Below are 19158 nucleotides of genomic sequence, written 5' to 3'. Positions count from 1 at the left end.
CATTATATCGTTGCATAGCTACATTAACGTATTTGCTTTTATGATATATATACATTATGCTGCTGTGTTTTATATACATATATATATATAAATCTGTAATTTTAAAAGGTTTCAATTCTACTAGCAAATTAAACAGAGCTGTCTCATGGTCTCTAATTGATATGCTTTTGGCCAAGCAGAAAACTCATATTTATCCCATTAGGCTTGTAAATGGAAGCCAAACAGACACTGATGTATGACAAAGCATCAGTCTTTAATTTTTTTTCTCACAATCCTTTTACATGATTTATCATGAGTCAGCACTATAAAATGTGAAATATCAAGTGTCATCAAATGCCAAGCGTAATTTAAGGGACCCTGCTGTTTTTATCCAAAAAAATAAAAATTCTCAAAAACCAGGAATGTGGAAAACTTGCTGTTCATCAAAACACAGAATCAAAACTTAAATTCTCTAAAATATATGTTCAAAACAAAAATAAATAAATGCAAAAACAACGTCTAAGAGCCCAGAATATTTTGCATGATAAACCTCAGATGTAAATCTTGATCAGTGCTGTTTCTTGGAATTTAACTTGTGGAATGAAAACCATATTTAGTGATACAGAACCTACGTATTTCACTTATTTTTTATATACATTTAAAAAAGCATTTATTGTGCATTTTCACAACACAGGTCCCTAAACATTTTAAATCCTCGTTGCCACAATCAATAGACAGTCAACCACTTTTTTTTATTTTCTTGATAACAGAAGAGGGTCACACTCATGACAGGTTGAAAAGGTCCTCTAGTTATTCAGGACAGAGCTGACATTTTTTTCTTTGCCAGATGCAGCCCTCCACAGAAAAATGAGTAATTCAATAATAAATTCATGCCACGGAGAAGTCAAATGTTCCTCGTGTGACTTTATTGTAAGGAAAAGATCTCAGATACTCATTCTCCCTATCAACTCACACACAGCCCACTCTCTTACCAGACAGTGCTCATCTAGACACTCGCAATAGAACTCTTTAAAGTACAAAAGAAAAACAACCAAAGAGGTTACCCAATGTGGGAATCAATCAATAGCACAAGCCTTGTATCATAGCGCGTCGTGTAAATACACAAATACATGATGACTGGTCCACAATATGAGTAAATGAAGGGCGATATGAGAATTGGTGAATGGGACAAAAGCTCACAACATCTTAATGATTGAGAAATGGACACATTAAGAGTGGCACAAAGGTCTTGTGAAGTCGAGGCCAAAAAGAAATCAAGTGTCCAATTTTTCATTTTCAGAGTCTGTTGTAGAAAAGGGGAAAATGGCAAGTGGAGGATCCGTATGAAGCTACGTTCCTGGGCTCATTTCTTCTCCTCCTCGCCAGCTTTCTCCTCTTTCTTCTCTTCCTTCACCTCTTCTTTCTTGTCCCCTGAACTCTTCGTCTTGTCATCATTCACAGACAGCTCCTCCAGCTTCTCTGCCACTTTGTTAGCGCTGTTCATGCTCCCTGTGAAACAAAGTCAAAAAGGCTCAGCTGAAGAAACACTTCATTACAAGCCTAACAAAAGATCAGGAAATAAAATTAAATGTCTGAGAAGACACGGTCACCTCCCAAGTGAACGACAAGGCAGGTTATAACGTTCTTCGTCTAACGTTACTGTCGCAGACAGAAAAAGTCTAAGGCTGGATTTGTCAGACTTAAACAGAGTGAGTCTGCATGGTAACATGGTAGAGAATTATATTAATCTTACCTTCTAAGGACTTTCTGACCTCTTCTTTGCATTCATCAAACTTCATCTTGAACTTCTGTGCATCTGCAAGACAAAGGGAACAAGTAATCATAAAATATACATTTTCAGACACCGTTTTATGCTATATACTGCACAACTATTGTCACAGTTGGCATGAAATGTAAGTTCATCTATTTTCTAAATGCATATTACTGATCTCATTGGGAATGGTTCATGCATGTATAAATGCAACTTCCAAAGGTGTCAGATTCAGCAACTAATGGACAGAACCAAGCACTCTTCTCATTATCCATCGAGTCTGGAAAAACTTTTTCATAATTGTTTTTAAGCTAAATGGCACATAGATAGTTGAACTACTTCAAAATACTTATTCTGTACATGCTGTTCATTTCTACTCACTCTCTGCGTTGAGGAATCGAATAGCCAGCATCTCTGGTTTGGGTTTTTCATCTGCAAAGTCAGCATGTGTATTCCACACCCAGGCCCTGTCGCTGCCTGCATTGGGCTTCAGCTCCATCAACGGCATAACTACAGCAAGGCATTGCAATAAACCAGTCAACGAGATTGTAGACCAATTAACAGAAGCCGAGCGGATGAAGAACTGCTGAACTCACTGTTATGATTGGCACAGATTTTGAGGGTACGGTCTCTCCTCATGAGAAGACGGATGGAACCCTTCTCTTTGTGTCGCAGGAGTTTGACGTCACCCGTCCCACGCTCCTTCCACTCTGGGGGATCATTCTCACTGGCAAAACGATACAGCTTTGCCCTCCTGCATGAAAATCACATTGAAGTAGAAATTGTCAGCAGTCAAATACAATACAAAAAAAAAAAAGTTTATCATTTGCACTTTTTGAAACCATTTTTAAAACTACTCGAGCACAAGATGTGAAAAAAACCCTCACTTTTATTTCTAGCATTTCAAAAGATAAAAGCACACGAAGTTGTCAATATGCCCATATTTTGGAGCGTTCTCAAATGCAGATGTTATGTTAATGTAAACAGTAAGGAAGGAGATGAAGGATTTATCAGTATATCACATCTGTACATTCTTTTAAAGTGACAGCTGTCTAATATACCTGCTGTGTTCTTAAACGGTCATCAAACAAAAGAAAGAAAATCATTTACAGCTCTTGACAAACACTTTTGCTTTTTAACCTGCTGTGGCACCAAAATCGGAACCGTTAATCAATCTGGTATAATATTGTATATTGTAACAACCTTATTTGAATGCATGGTTAGCAGTGTTGTGGGTAACGCATTACAAAGTAACGCGTTAGAGTACTCTAATTACTTTTTTCCTGAAATTTGTAACTTAACGCGTTAGTTTCGTGCGTAAGTAATCAGTAACTTCGTTATTTTTTTAAAAAAAGTAATCCGTTATTTTAAGGAAAGGAAAATCCCGACTGCAGCCTGCTTTTTGTCAGACAGTAGTCCTAGGTCTACTGTGCCACCTGCGGATGTATCAGCGGAGCCGAAGCTCTGTGATCGTAAAGTCAATGGCTGTGATGCGTCTGTGCCCTGCGCCTGACCCTGTGTGTGTGTGGTTTTTTTTTTTTTTTTTTCGAACTCCCGGCAAGATAGCAGAGAGGACAGCGTTTGGTTTATGGAAGTACGCACATTATTTTCAATTTGTCAACGAAAAAGAAAAGAACATAACGGTAAAATGCACAATCTGCTTTGGTGAAAAGCTTCTGTCGACCGCCAAAAATTCTACCTCAAATTTAACGCTACGTTGTAATCACTACTTTGAAGAGTAAATGTAAGAGGACTGTGTTAAAGCGAATTTAGGCTTGTGACTGTGAGTGACACTTTAATAATAATTAGTTCGGCTATGAAGCGATTTGTCATTTGCCTGTGTGGCAATGAAGGATTTAATTCGGTTTGTTATCATTTTTGTTTGACAGGCAACTGTTAATTTCTGTTAGATCTTTGGCTGGCTGGTTGTTCATCATTTCTAAATGGATTTAAATCTGCAAGCCTGTTTAAGGTTGTGTTTACAAGTAAGCATACTTGTACTTTGATAAATGCATTATTTAAAGTTAAAGAAAAATCAGGAGTTATCTTGTGGTGCTCATAATATACAGTAGCCTAGGCTACCCGGGCTGGGTAGGTGCGAATTTTGATTAATAATATGTTCTGTGATAATAAATAAATAAAACGCCATGTGGAATAGCCGATTGCTGACTGTCTTTCCTGTTATTGTTATCCTGCAGTGTTAATTTAGTCGGATGACTGACGTTATTCACTGTCGGGAGTCACGACTTCTAGGTGCATTTAAAGGGGCCGGGGGCTATGTCTGTCGTGTGTGAGCCGCTGCAAACGGCTTTTAATTTTTGGTAACGCATGAGTACTCTAACGCGTTACTTTTATGAATAGGTAACGCTGTATCATAACTGATTACTTTTAATTGATGGTAACGTTGTAACCTAACTAACTACTTTCCAAAGTAACTATACCCAACACTGATGGTTAAAGGGGTCACTATGAACACTAACATTCAGAGATGCAAACAGGTAAGCAGGGAAAAAAAGTGAGAATACTTTACGGTTTTACATTATGTGCCCAAAACTGTAATTAAAAAAAAAATTAAAAAAATAACATCGTTACAGCATTTTACAAAAATCAAGATTGCATATATTTGGTCAAAATCCCATGTTTTAAAAGATGAAGTGCTATGCAGGCTATTTAACACAAAATTGGCTGATTAGACTCAAAACACAAAATGATTGCTCTCTCTCTGGCTGTTCTCATAACTCAGACCTCAAATACATAAAATATAGTTTAGTAAAACAAACACCAAGTTGCCCAAGTGGTTATCAGTCTTACTTCTCCAATACAAATAAGCCCAGTCTACCTTTTCATTGCTGAATAAAAAAAAGTTATTACCAGATAATTTCTGTCCTATAAATGTTTCCTAATTACATCTGTATGTAAATATATCTGCACAGCTTTTAGTGACTAAGGAGTGTGATATTCTTTATACTAAAAGGAGTCATTAAAAGAGCAACAAGCCAGAAAATAGAACCTAATCTGTTAATAAGGTACTGATGGAGATGAAGAAAAACATTTCATTCATATAGAGCTCTATTATTCGATTTCTGTAATATCTTCCCTGAATACTGTTAGAGTTGGCAATAAAATAAATGATAGACCACAGATACAAACGAAAAAAAGTGCTTTTTCATTCGTTTTGATCATTTAACTGTCTTCAATTACTTTAGGCTACTAGTTTTTACTCCTCAGTATCTTTTAAAATAAGTCTTAAATCCAACATGAGAAAGAATCAGGACAATAGCCTGGAACACTATTTTTTGCCACATCACCCAAATAAGCAATGTGCCCCTTTTAGATTTAGTGACTTACATCTTGAAAAGTTCTTCCTCGTCTTCCTCTAGGGTCTTGACATCCTGCTCAGGGAGTGAGACGATGGGTTCAAAATGAGGGTCATGGTTGGAGTCCTCTACGTTGTCCGTGGATGCTTCATGATCATCTTGTGCCTCCTGGAGGGGGAAATTATAACAGCGGTTTTGTAAAACCAGCTTAAACGGTTAGTTCACCCCAAAATGAAAATTATGTTATTAATGACTCACTCTCATGTTGTTCCAAACCCGTAAGACCTCCGTTAATCTTCTAAACACAGTTTAAGAAGATATTTTAGATTTAGTCCGAGAGCTTTCTGTCCCATCCATTTAAAGTGTGTGTACAGTATACTGTCCATGTCCAGAAAGGTAAGAAAAACATCAAAGTATTCCATGTGACATCACAGGGTCAGTTTGAATTTGTTAAAGCATTGAAAAAAATTGTTCCAAAAAAAAAATAAAAAAAAAAAAACCTTTAGGACTTTATTCAGCATTGTCTTCTCTTCCAGGTCTGTTGTGAGCAGGACTGCTGTGACTGTTGACATACGCCAATGCAGTCCTGTGAACGCGCTCACAACAGATCCAGAAGACAATGCTGAATAAAGTCCTAATTTTTGTTATTTTTGAACCAAATCTATTTCCGATGCTTCAACAAATTCTAACTGAGCCTCTGATGTCACACGGACTACTTTGAAGATGTTTTTCTTACCTTTCTGGACATGGGCAGTATACCATACATACATTTACAATGGAGGAACAGAAAGCTCTCGGACTAAATCTAAAATATCTTAAACTGTGTTTCAAAGATGAACGGAGGTCTTACAGGTTTGGAACGACATGAGGGTGAGTCAATAATAACATTTTCATTTTTGGGTGAACTAACCCTTTAAAATACAACAATAAAACAGGCCAAACTAATGTCTAATGCAATTGGAAAATGCCCCAGGAACAGATGCATGACAAATTTGCTACAGCATTTGTTATGCTGAGATTCACAAAGTCCTGATCCGGTCTGTAGGGATCCTGCTTCCACATTACTCATCAGATCAGGGGAGTGAAAGGCTGTGGGATTTAGGGATCATTCTCTGGAGTTTGGCCTATTGTGTCTAAATGTGCTGCTGCTGCAACCAATCTTACAGCCACCAGCTCTGAGCCGTGAACTTAAACTCACATGATGTGATGCTGATTAATTCATGCCCTTGCTATGCACTAATCACCAGTCTATCATCAATAAAGGCCTTGTAGCTTGCATTATTCAAACGCTTTCTGACCAAACATGTGAAGCTTTGAACTGGTTCAACTACTTTTATTACTCACGTTTTACTCAGTCAGCGTTTTAAAAACGAAAACAGTTTATTTAGCTAAACAACCGACCTCACTCGAGCACAGATATCGGTTGTTTATGTCTAAAGAGGCGAGTTACATCAGTTCTCAAAAGTGGACGATCAGTTAGCATCCAAGCTAACAGAAGCTAACAAGAGGCCTATAGGCGTTTTAAGTATTTAAATCTCCGTCTCACCCCACAGTTTTGACAACATTAAGCAAATACAGTTAAAAGATGTAAATGAACCCGGAAGGGTGTTGATAACCCGGCTTCGAACGTCACGTGTTGTGTCTATGGTTGTAGGTTAGCGATGCTAACGTACACAAGCTAGCATGATTTTAGCATAATACATTTCTATTAAAATCACGAGCTGTATTGACCTGGAACATGTTGTTGATATTTTTATTACGTCAATAAAATCACACATATTTGATTGTCCGTTATGTTTAAGGAAGTGACGAACACAAATACGCACACAATTATGAATTTTAGAACATTAACGTATAGCTACTACTGACAGTGTAGCGTGATTTTAAAATAATAATAAAAAAATGACAGGGTATAATAACTAACAACAATAGTATTTAGAATAGTACGTGAAAATAGTGAATTTTAACGTCTCATATTCAAGCACGCCCAGCAGGAATATGAAAAAACACCTGCTTTTTCACACTCTGTTAAATAAGACCCTCATAAAACATTTATCGCCAACAAAACACCCGAAATAACAGTCTGTCGTGATCCGAAAGGCACAGGAGATGAAGATAGTGGCATTCTCACCTTCGGGTCCGCCATAGTTTTTGCAGATGTTTGAAGATTACGGAGAGTTTCTGCGCGGTTTGATCAGCGTTAGCTACTTTCGCGCGCGCCTAACCGGAGAAGAGAGACGCGGTGACGTCAGCGCGCGACTCGGCCACGCACACATTCTGCGGGATTATTAAAGCTCCAGCTGTGGTTAACAGATGTTGCTTTTATGTTTGTTTCTTTATCAGTTTATCAAGTACATATGCACTTCTGAGCATTTGACTCTCTGGAAATGTTTATGGTCAGGCAGCTGCATGTAAAAAGATATTACTAAAAGATAGAGATATTACTTATTGGACCAAAAACAGTACACAATCTCGTAGACTACAGTTTGCAACTAGACGGATGTACTGTTACTTCCTCTACAGTCAAATATTTGGGTGTTATGTTAGACAGCAAATTGTCTTTTGAAAAACAAATTTCCATGTTACAAAAACAGCATTCTTCTGTCTTAGAAACATTGGCAAAAGCTAGTTCATGCATTCATGACCTCTAGACGGGACTATTGTAATGCACTGGTTGTCCTGCATCTTCAATAAACAAGCTACAGGTTGTCCAAAATGCACTGTTGATTGACAGAGCACCACCCCAGCTTTCTGGAGGTTGTTGCTTGATTTCTCCATACACTTTGTTTTTCCTATAGTTCCAATTTACTTCCTCTTTTCTTTTAGCATCCAAATTGCTTGCTTTTCTTTCAGAGTCGGCTTCCTGGTCTTCATCCCGGTTTGTGTGTGTGTCATCATTGAATGCAAGACTTGATATAACTGATAAGACACATTCCCTGCTTTTAATATCTGAAGAATTAATGCAACAGGACATAGCTGAACACTTAGCAAAACCTGTGAGGCAACTGTTCCAATACTAAAGCTCACATCAGATAGGGAGATGAAACTCTAAAAGTGATGATCTTCTTAGCTGGTAAAACATCTTTGTGTTGAATCACCCAATAATAAAATGTGACATTCTGTAGTTTTGTGTTATATAATAGCTACATTTAAAATAACCAAATTCAATCAATTAGCTTGTAAGGTTTGTTTTTACTTTTACTATGCACTATAGAACAAGAATAAACGATTGCATTCTGCATACTCCTGGAAAGTTATGTGAAACATATTGAAAGACAAAAATCTCAAGAAAATGAAGGCTGAATCCTATGTGATTATTTCCCCCCAGGTTGTGTGCAAAAGTAATACCTTGAAAGCACAAAGAAGAGCCAACCAGTTAGTGCTTTAAGAGAACTGAAGAATATCCTGTGCATTAACCTCCGTGTAGAACGGCAGAGAGGAAATCTAGGTCTGTGCTTTTTATTACCCTAAAGTATTTTCTAGAATCTCAACAGCAAATCAGTACAGTGACAGTATCACAATAATAAGACCCCTGCTAACTATACCACCATTTGTGCAATGCTCAAATACTCTATTTCATGCTGTTTAATCATATTGCCTGATGCCAATAAACTTTAAATAACTCAAAGGGTGACATTTTAAGGTATTTTAAAGTATGCTATTTTCAAGAGTCTGAGATTTTATTGCTGTTCCGATCAGCAGATTTTCTTCAAGCCAAAGCCCAAAAAGCTAGATTGTCCCTGCGAGTTTCTTAGGGGGCTGTGGTTGAGCCCTCATGGCATGAAACACTACAGAGTTTTTATTTTATTTTATCTACACAAGCTTGTTTTTAATTTCATAAGTGCATGTATTTTATTGATCATACACAAAACATACAGGAGCAAACCTTGGCATTGCTTCTCAAGTATCCCTTGGCAAATTACGGTCAAACACTAGTTTCACCCGCAAGTCGCAGAGTTTAATCAATTTTTAAAATATACATCAAGAACATTTTAAATACCCTAAATTCCCTCCCGTTCCCTCCATCACTCACTTGGCAATCTTTTCCCTCCATCCTAACAGAGAGGGCACCTACTACCTCCAAAAAAACTGAAATTAGTCTAGTTGTGCAGCATATTGCTTTTTTTTTTTTAAGACATTTGCGAACATAAATACTACAGTTTGTTTTCTGCTCTGATGTTGGACTGTTCAGAAGAAGTAGTTGGAACAGCAATGTCCTTCAAACTGCCCTTCCAAAAAGAGAAAATGTCCAAAATAATGAGTTATTCTCCTCTTCACGACCCATGTATTACAAGCACAATGCCGATACTGAATGGATGTCCTTCAGTCCTATGTTCCACTGGTCTCTTTCTTTCTAGAACTTTCTTATCCCCTACACTAGACAAGTTACAGTGATGTCCACTGTTGAAACTCCAATCTGTTCCTCGGATGTCTCTTTTTCCATTTGCTTTGCCTCCATACATTCTCATTCAACATCAGTCCTCTTTGATCGAGGAAGTCTGTATATACTGACCATCACCAACATTTTAGAATAGAGCGGGTTGGTGGACATGGATACAACTGGTCCACAATGAGGCAGGTGCAGGCAGAGTCAAGGGCAAAGCTTAACTGTTTAACAGCACTAGAGGAAAACTCAATTAAGTCACAAGGCATGCATGTTAGACACTCAGTTCTAGAGCTGGTCCTCAAGAGGCTGTGATATCTGTGTGTGTCTGAGTATGCATGTATGAGTGTGTCTGTGTTCAAGTGTATAGGGATCTCTTGTCTTGCAATCTTTATTAATGCAGGACATCCCGATCTCACACTCTGGGGGAGTATTTGGGGTTTCTTGGCACCTCGGTGAAAGATTTCAGCTCGTAAGGAATCCCAGAGTCCACCTCGATGGACTTGCGGGAGAATAGCAGCCGGATATCATTGTGCAAGTAGATTTTCCCAGATTTGGAACTCTGGAATCTGAGATATGCAAACAAAGAGGAGAAGAAAAACTGGTTTATAAGGCTCCATCGCTTCTATTAGGAATATACCACTTAGAGGAGAAGTACTTTTATGCTTATATTTTAAATATATATTAAACATAGCTATCTAGTCTTTTAAGTTGGTTGCAAACTAGCATAGAAATACACACTTGGAGCACACTTTAGAATTAAAAGCATAACTAAGAGAAAGTTAAAAGTGGGAGCAATTTGCAACTATTTGAGGTAGTACAACAGTTTGCACCCATTATATATATATGCGTTCATGGTCATACTGATGCTCAAATGTTGCTGTCCCATTTATTTCTTCTAAATTAACAACAACAAAAAAATTAAAAATGGTTACTAAAGACACATTGTTTGAAAAAAAATATGATGTTCTTTTGTTCAAAGAATCTTGAAAAATTACATTACATTTGAAAAAAAAATATATATTAAAATAGAAAATTTTAAACCACGATAATGTTTCACAATATTACTTTTTACTGTTTTTATTATCTTTTTTATCAAATAATTACAACATTTGTGAGCATAAGAGGCTTATGCTTAAAAAAAAAAAAATCTTATGGACCCTAAAATTTTGCAGAACAGTAGTGTACATTTTTGTAAAAGTTTACCTGAGGTGTATCAAGTAGCAGAGAATCTTCTTTCTGTCAGACAGTGAGCCCTCCTTCCCCTCCGCCTCATCCACAGGCACCAGGAAGATACGATGGCGCAAGAAGGTCATGTGATTGACGGGCATGTCCCCAAAATTATATGTCACCAAAAACATTTTAACCACAGTCTTATTGGGGTTAAATAAGGTCTGCAAAAAAACAAAAACAAAGAAAAAATAAATAAATACAAAAACAGTTATAACATTTAGTTTGATGGATTTTTTTTTACGTGTACGTGTGGACATGCCTTTAGAAAATATATAGTACAAAGTACTCAATATAAAATAGAATAAAATAAAAAACACAAATATGGAAAGACATAAAAAGAGAGCCCACCACTTGAATGGTCCCTGCTTTGGGTACGCTGTATCCTTTTTTTCCAAGTGGTTCTAGCAAGATCACCCCCTAAACAATGCAAAAAAATATGACTGTTAATATGCATTTTACAACAGAGAATTTACATATCAAGGAAAGTAAAAAAATGACAATAAAATACTAAGAACGAAAATAGAGACGGAAAGTATATACCAGGAAGGGAGAAGGGGCACTGTGCTCCGAGGTGTCATAATAAGTCACTTGCACAGGTAAGGTGGCATGCTGCGGGCAATAGGAGCCGCTAGCCCCGATCTCTGCTGTGAAGCCCTCTATCCGCCCAGATGGAGTAAAACGACCCTTCAGAATCGACTCCTGCAGACAGATGCACACAACAACCAATCAGAAATGTAATCAAAACATTAGTCACTGTTGATTAAGGCTGGAATAAATCTTTTTAAACATCTAAAATATGAACAAATCTTTAAACTAGTCTTCATATATTGTTAAAGATGAAAAATGGTCATTATAAGTGGGTATAAGTCGTGCATTTTTTTAAAGTATCAGTAACCTGACAACCAAACCTTGGTAAATCAACTTGGAAAGGGAAATTATTTTTTTAAACACTTTTTAATTGCTAAAGTTTCACTGCCTTTCTTTAGTAAATCCTGACAGTAGAGTTTGCATTGCTGCAAATTGTTAGTAAATCTGGCCCATAGATAAATAAATAAAAACTACCGTCTATTCCCATAATTCACTACGAGATTTCCTGTGAACTGTTAACTCCGACTGCTCAAAATCTGTAGTCTTCATCTGACTTTCAGCAAATAGCGTGAATTCCTCCAGACTGCGAATTAGGGCAAATATCTGTGCAAAGTTGTGAAATCTATTCCAGCTTTCAGTCTTTTAGTCTCTTTATTAATTTGCATACCATGGTTTTATTGGCTTCAAAGACAAACAGTATACACATTTATATAAAACAGGCGTGGTGTGTTAATCTAATCTTAATCTAGTATTTTATTTAATCATGGTTTAGGCTTGTGTACCTCAAAGTTGCCGAGAAGAGGTCTGCTAATGGAGGATAAAGAGGAGCTTGAACTACAGGAGCGACTGGTGTCTGTTCGGCGTCCACTGCGTAACTGTCGACTAGTAAAACAAACATAAGAAGTAATAAACACACATTCTTATATATTTATACAACATCATTTAAAGAAAAAAAGATGACTTACGATTTGAGTCGACTCCCTACTTTGAGCCTTCTCCCAGATCGTGAACAGTCTGTAGCAGTCTGAAAAATGAAGTTTTAAATAGATGTTACAACTAAAACAATGTTTTATTCCAATGGTCTTTTAAGAAAAAAGGTAGATAGCTTCGAAATAAAGTTAAGGTTCATTAAAAGTAGATTTTAATTTAATGGAAATGACGATAAGTCAAATACAAACTTCTGAATGACAGAGTTAGAATTTCACATTTTCAAAAAAAAAAAAAAAATTGAGATTAAAAAGTACTTACAGATGAAGATGTGGCTTCAATATCACACATCTCACAGTAGTCCATAGTATCATTCTGATAAGTTATTAAATATCAGCTAGATTTGACTATAGAATGGGTTTCAAACTTGAACATTTTTAGCTAGTTTGAACCTTTATTTCAGTCTATTCATCTCTTTGTTTCTCTTTTCTAACCCTATATTTGCTATTTCCTCTTTGTTGGCCTGTTTCTATGACCATTTCTCTATCCTTCACTTTCTCTTTTATTTTTCCCTTCTTGGGCTTTCTTCAAGTCCTGAGCTCAGCCTTTGAGCACTGACACCGGTGTGATGAAAGTGACAGCATATGAGCCTCTGTAGTCCGTGTAACCTTGCTCACCCCAAATTCACTCATTCTGGAACTGAATTTGGCCAGAACCTGTATGTGTGTATTTGTTAGGTCAGGTGAGGGAGGTCTCACCTCTTGAACAATGGCTCTGTCAATGGGCTTTGTTCCAGAGTCCCAACGCTTATTGTGTTGCAATGGAAAAATGAAGCATGCATATTCTATAAATCTCTCACTCCCAATATGTCTTTTTTCATTCTGACTATTCACCTGACCTTTCATGATGACTCTTTCAGTAATGGGAGACTATCTCCACCACCCTGACAAAAATAAAAGCTTCTCAAACTAATCAGCACCTTCCCATTTCCACATGTAATGTGGAAAAATCTAGCATGTTTTTACCACTGAATTAAGGCCCTTTCACATGACGCATATTCAATGCATATCTCACATGCCGCTGTGGTGTTTATGTGTAAAGCATTGCAAAACAATAATTTCTAATGCATATTAAAATAATAAAAATGTGCATAAAATAATTTCAATTTGTAAAAACATTTTGTTTTCCATCTTGAGTTGAAGACTTTGAGAGTTGCATTACCAGATCCCTTCCCCCAGGGGGAGTCTTCAAGGTTAGCTCAAAAATGCATGTGCTAGGATCCCAAATGGGAGTCCAGTGGCTGTTTTGTTTGTCAGTGGAGTCAATGGAGAAGAGGCCGCAGAATGGTGAATGAAAAGTTAATTGGGGCCATTTACACAACAAAGTTTTCAACCAAAAACTGGTAACTTTTTATGCGTTTTGCCAGTTCGTTTATACGACAATGGCATTTTGGGGACTAAAAACGCATTTAAAAAGGGGGGGGGGGGTTCAAAGTGCAAGTTTTTAAAAACGCAACTGTTATAGTTTCCATGTAAATGCCCAATATGAGAGTCTTTGAAAATGGCAACGTCATGCGCATTCGTAGTTCGTGTTAGTTATGTAGACGTGCAGTACGTGTTGATTTTAAAGCCAAGCCCAAACAAACATACACAACAATGGTGGAGTATATGGTACTATTGTTAGTGCTCAAGAGTTTGCTAAGCCTTCTTCAGCGAAGTGTGGATTTACTTCACCAATACTACAACCAACAGGGGAGACGCATCATATACACACGGCAACAGGTAATGTTTAATAGCAATGTGACAGCACCAACTACTGGCTTGGCAAACGTAATACAGCGTTTTTGGTAATTTGGGTTGCATTTTGAGGTGCACACTAGGCAAGATTGTACGGTATTTCTAGCTGCATTGTTAAGTCATGTGAAAGGGCCTTCGGTTTCATTTCTACTTTCTTTGCGTTTCACCTTGGTGTGCTCCCTTGCTGATGGCAGTAGATGGTTCCAGAAGGGTGCACCCTTGGCATCAGTGCTGCGACAGGATGCTAATCCGAGCCCCGGTGCCAACAGTGCCAGCCGACTGCGTTTTGATGTAGATGGACCCTCATCCTCTGAGCAGGACTCTCCTGTATCACTGGAGGAGAGAAGTCTTTTCTTCACTGGACAGGAATTGGATGATCCCGATACCAGGCCATTTGCTTCCACTGGTGTTTTCTCAAGAGAGCTCAGTCTGTTAGTGGAGGAGGTCTTTGTCTCTGCCGGTGGAGGAGAAGATTCAAAAGTCATCCCCCATTCGACAGCTTCAGCTGGTGTTGAAAACGGGACAGGTGCCCAACTGCTCTCTGTTGCAGAAAGCATGCCCTTGACATCGACAGGGTTATGGCCTTCGTCCCTTGGTTCTTCAATGGAGCCAGCCGGGATGTTTCCTGCTGTGGAGGCCTCGGTTCTGGGAGTAAGTGTGGGAGGACTTCCCTCACAGTGGCCCCAGGTGGAGTGAGGGCCCTGTGGGTCCACCATAGGAGGAGATTTTGGGGACAGCGGGGTGAAGACATCTGGGACAGGCCTGTCGTGGTTGTGCTGGGCTGGCCGGCGACCAGGAATCGGTGGATGTGAAGGGGAAAGGGGAGGTGACCTAGGGATTTCTGAGTCATTGTGCTCAAGGAGTGAGTTGCAAAAAAGTGGTTCCACCCCAGAGCCACACAACACCTCCCCATCGGACTCATCATCGTCTTCATCCTCATCCTGTTGGACAGGACGCTTAATGGCGACAGGAACCGGCATCCCCTTCGGGCTACGTTTCATTCCTACTCGGACAGGCCGAAGAGTCTCTTGACTTTCCCCGAAACCACCTCTTTGGGAGAGGATGGATAGCTGGTAGACTTTCTGGAGCCTGATCTCCTCTTCTCCAAAAGGTCTGGGAACGACTCGACGTACTTCAGATTCAGGGCTCTCGCCTTGAGTGCTAGGCAGAGGTAGATCCCCGTCCTGGGCTGGAAGCTCTTTACGAGCCAGGTCCACGTGGATGTGACGCATAGTGACTTTGTTTGTGCTAGGTGACTTTTTCAGGGGAAGTTGTGCAGTGTTAAATAATAAAAAAAACTAGCTCCAGAGAGTTCTAGGAAGTCTGAACAAGTGCAACAAGGCTGTGGAATCGAAAGTAAGCTTCCCGTCGCATAGATGAAAGGCTTTAGTTTCCAGTGGTCAGGTGTGGAGTTAGGACAAGCTGATTTCCACAGTGCATAAAGCTTCTGAAGTAAAACAAACAAGGATACGAGTATAATCAAACTGACATGAAACGCATAATAAAGATTACACAGCAGAATAGTAACAATGAACACTATTTCAAATATGTATCTTTAACAGTACATTTTAAACACAATTTGCTTTGTTTTGATATGGACATCAATAAAGCTTATACATATATGATGAAATACAATGAAAATCATGTTAACATGATACAGCTAATATAATAATATGCAAGACGAATCTTGATTCAGTAATTCAGTTTCACAAAGGATTTGTTAGGTTCAGATCAGGAACTCGTCTTTATGAACAGTAAAAAACATTAAAAAAACAGGTCCTTAATTCAAGAATCAGACTCTACTATTTGCACTACATGTTTTTGGTTCACTAACATATACCATAACATTCATTCCTTATATAATGAGACAAAATGTTTTTATTTTATTTTATTATTTGTAAAAGGGACTTGCTCAGTTGGGAATCAGACTGGTTTTGCAGTACATTACTGATCCACCATATAGAAAGCTGGCATCATGCATATATGATGATTTGTGAATCGAATGGCACTGAAAGCATTATATGTTTGTTTTTGCAAGTAGCCTGTAATTTTGCTAATTTTTTCTGGCACACTGACTTTTTATCTCAATCACATTTCATTCAAATAGCAAACTTGCATTAAAAAAATTCAGGTAATATAAGATTTATTTTGCTGTGGCACAGACGATTCTGCACTCACTGTTGTAAACTGGAGCAGGAGTGTCAGAATAAATACAGAATAAGTGTGTGCATGACCAATTTCCTAACATACATGCTTCAGGTCCTTCTGCATCCACTCCTGCAGCTTCTGAGTTGTGTTGACCCTTGAATCTTGACCCTGACCTTAGCCCCTGAGTTTGGCCATCTCCAACACTGCCCCTCTGATGCAACAACAGCATTCCCAAATACACAGGCAGCTAACAGGGGCCTGACGAGAGAAAAAGAGAGAAAGAAAATGTCAGAGACAATCAACCAGATTTTTCAATGTTAAAAAAAAGGCCTCACCAAGGCTGCATTTATTTAATGAAAAATACCATAAAAATTCATATTGTGAAATTTTACAGTTTCAATAACTGATTTTAATTAAAATGTAAAAAAAAATAAATTAATTAATCTGATGGAAAGTAACATTACTTGCATTATCTTTATTCCTCATAAATCATTCTAATATGCTGATTTGGGGCCCAAGAGGCATTTCTTATTATTTCTAACTATATATTACACCAATATAATGGTGTAAACCGTTACATTAAACAAAAACTTGATAATTTAAATGTTAAATGTGACATTAGGACTATAAATCTTTGACAAAAGTTCTAGCCTGCTAAACAATCCCTTGGTTACCAGTATCATAGTGCATGCTTTTAGTTTACTTACCAAGGGCCGAGCGTCAGTGAGGTGGGAGGGGCCTTGCAGAACGTGCCAATGAATAAGTAATATCCCTCCTACAGCTCCACCCAGATAAGGCCAGCGGCCAATCACGCCTCCCCTTGGCTCCTGAAAGGAGTGGACTGCTCAACAGCTGCATTCTGAGCCAGGCATTCCAGAGACACCACCTACTGAAGAGCAATGGTTAATCAACAACAAATCAACTTGATCAAATCAGTAACCGTGCCACACAGTTCAACCTGCACATGATCTGAATCAGTCCTTAAAGTAAAAATCAAGTTATCTAGCTTTTTAAATCAAGCTTTCGTAGCCTTTTAATCAAGACATCGTTCTACTGGTCAATAAATAATCAACCAAGAAAATAACACTAACAGAGAACAGACAAAGAGCAATCGTATGACTCACTATACTCATTTTATGCCATCTGATTAGGACACATGCTTGAACAGACTGTGTACTGCATAGCTCTGACTGTCTCTCTGTCTCTAGAGCTCAGACCTGCTTGGGATCAAGACTAGCAGACAAAACACAGAGACACACAACAGAACCTTTGTGTTGTCTTGCTTCAGAGAACGAGCAGTCCTGCTCATTAATAGTACAAAACAGGAACATACGAGCAATAACACACTAACTTGTGTAGATCGAAGTAATGGAAAAACATGAAACAAGTGAACATTATCTACTCTATATACTAAGATAGAGTAAGTAGTATATAGTTGAAATGCATATTAGCAGAAAAAATGTGTTCATCCTTCCTTTATAATATTAAAAATGCTGAAATCTTAAGGATGCATACATTACATCCATGGGGAGCAGATATTACATATGCCACAAAAGAGATCTGCGAATGAAATGGTTCCTGACTAAGCAATTTGCACATCACTTACACTACCATTCAGAATTTTGGAGTTGGTATTATTAGTCATTTATGCTTACATAGGCTTAAAAAAAAATTATATATATATATATATATATATATATATATTTTGAAGTAATAATACAATTGAAAACACAGTTGTGTCGATTAATATTTTTATAGAAATCCATTCTACATATCTTTCAGGATTCTTTGATTAATTCAAAAGTTCAAAAGAACAGCATTTATTTGAAAACTATAAATCTTCTGACACGTCATGTGATATGTCTACTGTCATTTTTGATCCATTTAATTAATGCCTGCTGAATAGAAGTATTAATTTCTTTAAAATTTCTTACTGACTTTAAGGTTTTGGTGTCACATCTTGCAATGCAGTGAGCACAATCTCATGAATGTCAAATATGACAGTGTGATGGCTATATATATATATATATATATATATATATATATATATATATATATATATATATATATATATATATATATATATATATATATATATATATATATATATTTTTTATTTTTTTTCTAGACACTACTGTTCAAAGGTCTGCGCAATTCTTATTTTTTCAAATAAATGTATACTTTTATTTAGCAAGGATGCATTAAATTGATCAAAACTGACTGTAAATACTTACATTATTACAAAAGAAATAAATTTCAAATAAATGCTGTTCTTTTAAACTTTCTATTTATCAAACTTTTTCAAAGTGAAGTGCATATAGAAGTGCAAGTCTTTTTTCTTTCATTTTCATTTTTATATTAGTTTGCCAAGCATGTGGGGGTCTGTTACAGATGATGTAAGACCCTCAGAGCATTGTTGTGAATCTTTCAGACTCAGCATAAATAGAACCCTGAACCCCAGGTCAAATACAGCTGACAAGACACACACACACACACACACACACACACACACACACACACTAACCAACTAACATACTGCCGTTACACACCAACATGTTGCCCGGAGAGTAGAATGAGAGATGTAATATGTGTTTATTATAAGCACATGATGCCAGTTATATAACTACACACTCTCTAATGCATTTGTCAGCTGTGCAATCAAATGTTTTTTTTCTGAAACATATTTAACCTCATTTTACCAGTCATTAATATTTATTGCCGTTAAAGACTGCATGATTTCATTATCAGCTTAGTCCTATTCCTCAGTTTATCCACTGTCTGTAAAAAAAGCAAGAATGTCCATCCCCCCCCAGAGAATTCAATACGGAGCAGAAGAAAATAGATGGGGAAACCAAACATCCAAGACTAGCATGAACAGCTGTCAGCTGTATGATGTTTTTCTGGGTCCTAGGAGTTATTTAGGAGAAAGAAGTCAGTCAAGAATTAATCAAGCCAGTTTCATGTGTATAGTGAATACCTCAGCCAATTTCCAAGCAGCTTTACATAATATGGTGT

General features: G+C 37.5%; 2 protein-coding genes and 1 non-coding gene across 3 annotated transcripts; all 3 read right to left on the bottom strand.

Moving 5' to 3' along the window:
• Positions 1-623: 623 nt before the first annotated feature.
• On the bottom strand, positions 624-7341 carry LOC113048937 (ran-specific GTPase-activating protein). The gene is made up of 6 exons (XM_026210913.1): positions 7199-7341; positions 5099-5235; positions 2347-2504; positions 2132-2260; positions 1733-1795; positions 624-1488 (listed from the first exon to the last, which is right to left on the bottom strand). Exons 1-6 carry the CDS (start codon positions 7211-7213, stop codon positions 1343-1345), a joined length of 648 nt encoding a protein of 215 aa, XP_026066698.1. The 5' UTR covers positions 7214-7341; the 3' UTR covers positions 624-1342.
• LOC113050090 (small nucleolar RNA SNORA77) lies at positions 1622-1698 on the bottom strand. The gene has a single exon (XR_003276732.1). It is a non-coding gene; the product is annotated as a small nucleolar RNA SNORA77 (small nucleolar RNA).
• Positions 7342-8893: 1552 nt separating the features above from the next.
• On the bottom strand, positions 8894-17111 carry LOC113048933 (protein FAM214B-like). The gene is made up of 9 exons (XM_026210906.1): positions 16851-17111; positions 16246-16401; positions 14163-15442; positions 12238-12296; positions 12055-12154; positions 11225-11383; positions 11033-11101; positions 10658-10845; positions 8894-10020 (listed from the first exon to the last, which is right to left on the bottom strand). Exons 3-9 carry the CDS (start codon positions 15225-15227, stop codon positions 9867-9869), a joined length of 1794 nt encoding a protein of 597 aa, XP_026066691.1. The 5' UTR covers positions 15228-15442; positions 16246-16401; positions 16851-17111; the 3' UTR covers positions 8894-9866.
• Positions 17112-19158: the final 2047 nt, after the last annotated feature.

This window comes from Carassius auratus, chromosome 30, assembly GCF_003368295.1.
Source record: "Carassius auratus strain Wakin chromosome 30, ASM336829v1, whole genome shotgun sequence".
Lineage (NCBI taxonomy): Eukaryota > Metazoa > Chordata > Actinopteri > Cypriniformes > Cyprinidae > Carassius > Carassius auratus.
This window is presented reverse-complemented; position numbering and strand designations above follow the sequence as displayed.